Raw genomic sequence first — 7074 nt, 5'->3', positions numbered from 1 at the left:
TCACAACAAGGGATTTCCAGAGAAATACTGCAGGCGGTCTCTGCTTAATTTTTTTTCTTTCATTCTTCTGTTCTGAAACCAAATTTTAACCTGTCGGTCAGTAAGATTTAACATCCTAGACAACTGGAGCCTTTTTTCTTTGTTTATATAGACATTGAAGAAAAATTCTCTCTCTAGCTCTCTGATCTGGAATTTCGAATAGGGGCATCTCTTCTTCCTCGTTCTGGGAGCACCTTAAAAGAACCAGAAGGCAGGGTAAATATCCTAAGGAAATGCAAGACACAGACTCATCTTCACAGCTGACCAGATAGATAGGAGCAGCTTAATAACTCCAGTTATTAATGCGGGGGGAGATCTCTTCCAGCAGTTCGCCTATTGTTAGGGGTAGCAGAGGTGAGGTTACACAGGGTCTTAAGGACCGTGGTGTAATTATTTTCCCACTGCACGGGGCTTAACGCAGGCACATGCAGACACTTTCGGTGCAGATAGGTTATTTTTTTTAAATAAAGAACAGCCCGGGACTGGAGGCAGCAGGCTGCTGGAGCAGGGTTTAGAGAGGCTCGGGGGGGGGGGGGGGGGAGAAAAACCCACGCTCAGCTGCAAATCTGTTATCTGTATAGAAACAGCATGAGCAAGGTTGGAATTAGAGGAACTAGATATTATGTTCCGCATAAGTTTTTGATTAACTCCAGTCCTCGCCACACACGCAAAAAGGAATCAAAGTAAAAGAGAACTTAGCATCTGAGCTGCAAAAGGCGACTTGCATCCCGAAAGCAAATAGGAAAACAAAACAACCCTCCCCTCTTCCCAAAAGAGCCCCACGCTGAACGCTAACTTGCAAAGTTGCCTGGATCCAGCCTTTAAAAAAGCTCCTCTAAGACTGCCTAGAAAATGTGAGTGCATGCAAAAAAACCCCCAGAAGACCCAAGGAAACAACCACGTAAGTAAAAGCCCTTCCTGACAAAAGCTAGACGCTCCACTAGGCTTGGAGGAGAATAAATGCCACTTTAAACAGAAAAGTCGAAGAAAATGCTCGGCTTTGCCTGCAAATTCGGCAGATTTCCCCCGTAGCACTGCACCCCCACCAAGAGAAAAGACTCGACATACAGTTTTAATTAAAAAGCGAAAAAAAAAAAAAAAAAAAAAAAAAAAAAGCCGCCCCAAACATTTTGCATGCATCTTAATGCCTAAAAGCAAGCAGAGGCAGCTAAAGTAGTGTTCTGCCCAATTGCCTTTTACCCTCAGCAACCCGGGACCAAATCCTTTTAAAATGCTCATGTAAGTTCATGATCAAAGTTAATATTTGTCACGATGGTGTGCTTTTAAAATTTCACAGACTCTAAGATACTGTGTCTGCGCCTAACATCTCCATTTTTTTCAAAGAGCTTTTCCCATCGTAAAAATTCTTCTCGTTGGAAGAAAGAGCTTTGTAGGTTATAATAAAATCCTTTGAATGCTTATAAAACTCCACATAAAATTTGACCGACAAAACACACGGGCTAGTCCCTTAACCTTTCCATTTACTGCTCTACCTACTCGAATTGCTGCTTTTGCTTCCTTCCTTGGTGACAGAAGAGGACGAGGCTGAAGACCCTGGGTTTGTGTTTTCCTCCTCATCTTCCGGGTCTATACCTTGCTCTCCGCGGGATGACAGTGCGTGGGCTTGGGACTCTGCCTCCACTTTGCCCTCGCCCTTCTGCAGGCAGGGCTCGCTCGGGTTTTCCGCCCCGCAATAGGCATTTTCGAAGAAGCGGTCGAAACCTTGGGGCAAGACAGTGTTTTTGTTCATGCTGGTGTAGAATCCCGTCGATGCCGGGTGGTTGGAGCTGGGGTGGTGGTGGCTGTACACGCTCTCGTTTTTCATTAGCATTTCGGTCATGGTGGAAGGCGGGATGCACTCTCTATGCATCAGATCTTCTGCGGAATAACACGAGGCGTAATTGCTTCGGTGGTGCCATTTACTTGAGGGGTCTAGACCATAGGAGACCTCTCGCACGGGCTGCACTTGCGAGAGGTTGGTGGAGTAAGGGTAGGAGATTTGGCGAGAGGGGGCCTGTGGCAAGAAAGATGACACAGTTGAAAATTCAGGGACGTAATAGGTACAGCTGGGGAGGTAGAGATTAGAAGCGCAACCTGCCCTTTCTCCAAACTCGGCGCTCCGCTCCTTACGCGACTGGGAGCAGAAGTTGCCCAGGTTCACCGAGTTAAACATCTTTCTCCTTTTCTTGCTCCTATAGCTAGATGTTTTGGATCCGATGTGCGGAGGGGAAAAAATTTGGGAAGGCGAGATGACGCGCTATCCGTCTTAGTCGCTCCGGAGGACACGTGATCCAAAGTAGATATTGTCATATATCAGTTTGGAGCACTTAGATGCGTAGGAGTGGTTCACTTAGGTAAGATCTCAGAGGTTCAAACGATTGGTTTGCAAACACCGCAGAAACATTATGAAAATCAATTGCAGATTTGTATTCATTTTCCCGAAGGCACACCCCTTGTAAGCATTCACAGCAGAACAAGTACAAGGGGCGGCTTGTGAAGTTGCTGCTTTTTTTTTTTTTTCTTGGCTTTTTTTTTTTTTTTTTTTTTCCTTCCCTCCTCTCCTTCCTATTTGGATTCCGCTTGCTGCTTTTCAGCAGGGTTTGGAGATGGGGTGGGGGCGATTTGGGCTGGGGAGGGGGGGGGGAGAGGGAGGGTCTTAGGGAGCTCGAACGGGGTTTTTCCAGCCTTTTTTTAATATTTCAATTACGCTGATTATTATAATTTATTATTCTGGCTATTTCTAGCCTTAGAAGTGTTCCTGCGTAGACTTTAGGTAGCTCAATAAAATCGCTGGAGATGCAGAAGTAAGTTTTCCAACATTTCTCAAAACCTTGCTGCAGGCGGGAATGCCCGGCTCTTCCTACAGCTGGGCTGCTAAATTATAAGTAAATCTCTATCTATCTCTCTATCTGGGAGCGAGGGGGTTGGTGCTAATTAACAAGCTTCTAACATACGCTAATTATGTTGATCTCTGTGTGCACATCAACTATACATCAACCAAGTTGGCATGCTTTATGGAGAATATACCATTTAAGCAATGACAGTGTGCGGGGGATCGTGTAAAGTTTCCAACTTTAAAGTTAAAGCAGGCCTGGCTTAATGACTTTTGATATCGAATTAGCGATATATCAAGGAATAGAACAAATGAATTAAGTCAATGTCTAATAAATATTCGAAAACCTCCTTTAATGTTTGGTTAAATATTTATTACGTAAGAGTGGCATATTGAATATTTAATGCAATTGTTTATTGTCAATCAATGAATGTACTTTCAGCAATACTCTCATCATTTATTCTTCCAGCTGAATTAAAAAAGATATTCTTATTAAAGTCATTTGTCTTCTATCCCGTGCCCCGGGAGCCTCCTCTTGCGCTGTCCTTCTGTGTTTTCCTACGAAAAAACAGGGATACCGAAGTGCTGCCAGATATTTTGCGAGTTTGGCAAAGAATTATTAGGCGGGGGGGGGGGGGGGGGGAGCGGGGGGGGAATTTTGGGGAAAAGAAAAAAATGTCTTCTGCAAACCCTCTGGAAAGGTGCACCTGAAGGACGCGTAACTTCCGCGGTACCAGGCTCCGAGGCGTCAGCCCACCGCCTTTAAACAGTTGAAGGAACAAAATTGCCTGCAACAATTGGGCGCTAATCGGGTTTTCACCTGGATTAGAAAGCATCTGCCTGGGGTGGGAAATATTTCTCTGCCGAGCAGAGGTGGCTGCTTTCATCTCTGTATGAAAATATTGCAGCGCACCCACCCCCAGCCCCCCCTTTTTTATCCTTTTCTTTACGGGATGCCACTTAGGCGGTTTTTTCCCCTGGAATTATCCCCTTTAAAACGCCCAGTAAAAGGAAGAATAAACAAAAATATTTAATTGTCCACACATAAACCCCAACTAAAGTCCGTCCTGGGATCTATTTGGTGGTGGGCTGAATACTCCGAACAAAACTAACGCACCAGGAGAGAGGGAGACGCTTTTACAGAGAGGATCTTGTCAAACCGAGTCGCAGTAAATTCAACCAGCAAGAAGGAAAAAAAGGCAAATCTCAGCCTTAGAGCACTGAGCCTTGGGAGCAGAAAAAGCCTCGACGGCTGCTTGGGTTTTTGCTTTGCTCCCCGAAAAAACAATGCGTAAACTCCCCCGAAAATAACCAATTCCCCAACAAGGAGCATCAGAGGGTCCCAGCCCTGCTCGGGGATGTCCCTCTTGGAGCTGGGCATCCCTGGGCAGCTCCTTTTTCACCTCGCTCTTCTCGATTTCATTTTATTTCAGTTGCTAACACCCAACCTGCTGTTTGCATTTGAACCGGGGGGGGTTTGCTTAATTCCGAGGCGAGATCTAGAGAAATGGGGAGGAAAACGCACCTCGAGCAACCGGGCGGAGGGTGCAGCCTCTGCTAAAAATATAAATATCCTGCAATTCTGCAGCAAGGCAAGGGGGGGGGGGGGGGGGAGGAAAAAAAAGTTGATTTTAATGGAAGAAAACAGCCTCGCAAGTCCGTACCTTGCAGCCGAGAAGAGAGCAAAGGATTTCGAGATGCCTGAGCGAAAAATACAGTGGCTATTTCAGTAGAGCTTTCCAAACTATGGTGCTTATCAGGCAGTGTGCCCGGATTTTTATGTATTTATTAGGAAATCTTGAAGGGAAACATGGCGGCTTCACATGCTAAGGTTGTGTGCTCTTCCTCACTTTGAGCTTTCTTCATCCCCCTAATGCACCAACGCACTCCTGATCATTTATTCTCATTAATTTCTGGATTGCCCCCCTCTTTCTCTAGCTTTGTATTTTCTATTTAAAGAGCGTTCTCATAAAACCCTTTTTATAAGGGATCGGGGCGTGAGAGCCTCTCTGAATGCGTGTGTGCGGAGAGAGAGATATACACACATATAAATATGTCTGTAATTCCAAAATGAGCTGTGTTTTCCTCTCTAATGCACCGTTTGGCTGATGAATATATATATATATCTATATAGGGGCAAGAACTCTGGCTGCAGAAATGGATTTCTTCAGGTTTGTAATCTGCCCTACTTTATGACTTGGACGTCGTTTTGGGCAAAACTTTTAATTAAAGTGTCAGCGATCTTTTAACTTGGCTTTTTATGGACCAATATTAATACTAACTACAAACTAATAATGTTAAGCTATTGTTTATGAGTGTAATTATTTTTTTCCCCCAATTCCCTCCTGTTTGCAACCTGCGTGGAGGATCTTCTCCCTCCGATTAAAAGGGGAAAGGCTCCAAAATACACATTTTTTGTTACATTTATCCTAATCTCGATTCCATAGGAAGGCTGTAGGCGCGAAGCTTTGCATCCAGGCGAGGACTTAAAGCCTGTTGTTGAAAAAACCGATATCCAAGCAGCTTCTTAAACCCCAAACAAAGCACACAGACCCCCCCAAAAACCCCTAACAGAACAGCGAACAACAAAAATCCGTGTGGCATAAAACTCGCCGTCTCTCCTCTAGGTGCGTGAATAATTTATTGCTCTTCGTAGGTAAATACATCTAAACCAAGCCCTGGTGTCGTTTTGGTTTTTAAACCCAGTTTAAAGGATAGGATTTGCCTGCTTCCTGCAAGGAAGCAGAGAAGAGGCAGCTGTGGAGTCACAGTACTTGAATTTGACCACCAAAGTGACCACCATAAAACGGAATGAGGGCTGGCGGCTCGCATTCCTTTTGGTTGCCCTTAAAAAAAAAAAAAAAAAAAAAAAAAAAAAAGGCGAATAACTTTAAGGCATAGCCTTAAAGCATCCAGAGCATTTCAGCCTCTTCGGTTTTTAAACCTGCTTCATTTCCTAGCGACTGGGAAAGGTTAGAGCGTGGAGGGGAAAATTAAAGAAAAGCTGGATTTGTGCTCTTTAAAGGGGAAAAAATATCTGGGGGAACTTGAGAAGGGGGGAGGGAAGGTCTGATTTTTGTTGGTTTTGATATGACTGTGTATAAGATGAAACTGGCCCGTCCAGAAGATTTCCCCCCACCCCTCTATTTAGTTATTTCTCAGCCAGAGGGAAGGAAAAGGAGGCGGCAGCACCGAGCTCATCACTCCTTGTGCAATTATATATATAAACACCCAGCTTTATGCTGGCATCTCAACCGGAGACTTCTTTCTACCCAAATTGCCCCAGCAGAAAAAGCAAAGAGCAAGGAAAAAAAAATTCCAACACCCCCCCCCAAGCCAACCCCCCCTTTCTCCCGAGTCCGCACTCATTTGCCTGATATAATGCAAACACTTAACACATTTAACAGCGTTTTCAGCAGGCAAATAGGCTCAAGGCTTGTAAGATGTGTTTTGTGTTACTAACATGAATTTTAAGGGGATGTTAGAGGCATTTCGTGACCAAAAAACGTTGTAGCAATTGTACCAAAATCAAAAACTTGGAGTTGTGAAAGTTGGCTTTAGCTGATCTGTGTAAACATCTGAAGTTATATTTTGATTTAGGTTAATCCTGTACTTGAACTCTTCTCAATAAATCATTCCTTTTTTTTTTTTTTATTTTTCTCCCATCAGGGAGAGAAGATTATTTGCTTTTCTTCTCCCCCCCCCCCCCCCCCTCCCCAAGCTGGAGTTATCTGAACGCAATGTAAATTCGTTAGCAACCTCCAACTTCGGTCAAAAACTTTTTTGTAAGTATTGCCATAAAGAAGCTTTTGTCCGAGCCCGTACAGTAGGGAAAGTACTGACTTGGGGGGGGGGGGGGGGGGGGGGGGGCGGTGAGGAAAAAAAAGGAAGAGGAAGAAAAAAAAAAAAAAAAAGAACATAATAGATTTTATACCAACCTGTCTTACCACGTTACTCATTGCTACTTACTGTGCTCTCAACATATCTGATGCATAATTTAGACCCTGAACCTTTCCCTATTTCAGCCAGTTGATGAGTTTGCTTTGCCTCCCGCTTTGGGGGAAGAAATAAAGGAATTTTTCCAACCTGCTTTGCTAACCTGTGCTCACTCGGGGCTGCAAATGCATTGCGAGTGGGTGCAAAAAGCACTTCTTTAGCAGATGCATCTCTCAGCAGCTTCAGAGATGTGCTTTGCTTTTGCT

At 44.3% G+C, this 7074-nt stretch overlaps 1 protein-coding gene across 1 annotated transcript; it reads right to left on the bottom strand.

Annotated features, from left to right (window-relative positions):
• On the bottom strand, positions 1-2212 carry HOXC11 (homeobox C11). The gene is made up of 2 exons (XM_049797775.1): positions 1537-2212; positions 1-233 (listed from the first exon to the last, which is right to left on the bottom strand). Exons 1-2 carry the CDS (start codon positions 2210-2212, stop codon positions 1-3), a joined length of 909 nt encoding a protein of 302 aa, XP_049653732.1.
• Between the last annotated feature and the right edge of the window lie 4862 nt (positions 2213-7074).

Source organism: Accipiter gentilis, unplaced genomic scaffold (assembly GCF_929443795.1).
Source record: "Accipiter gentilis unplaced genomic scaffold, bAccGen1.1, whole genome shotgun sequence".
Classification (NCBI taxonomy): Eukaryota; Metazoa; Chordata; class Aves; order Accipitriformes; family Accipitridae; genus Astur; species Astur gentilis.
This window is presented reverse-complemented; position numbering and strand designations above follow the sequence as displayed.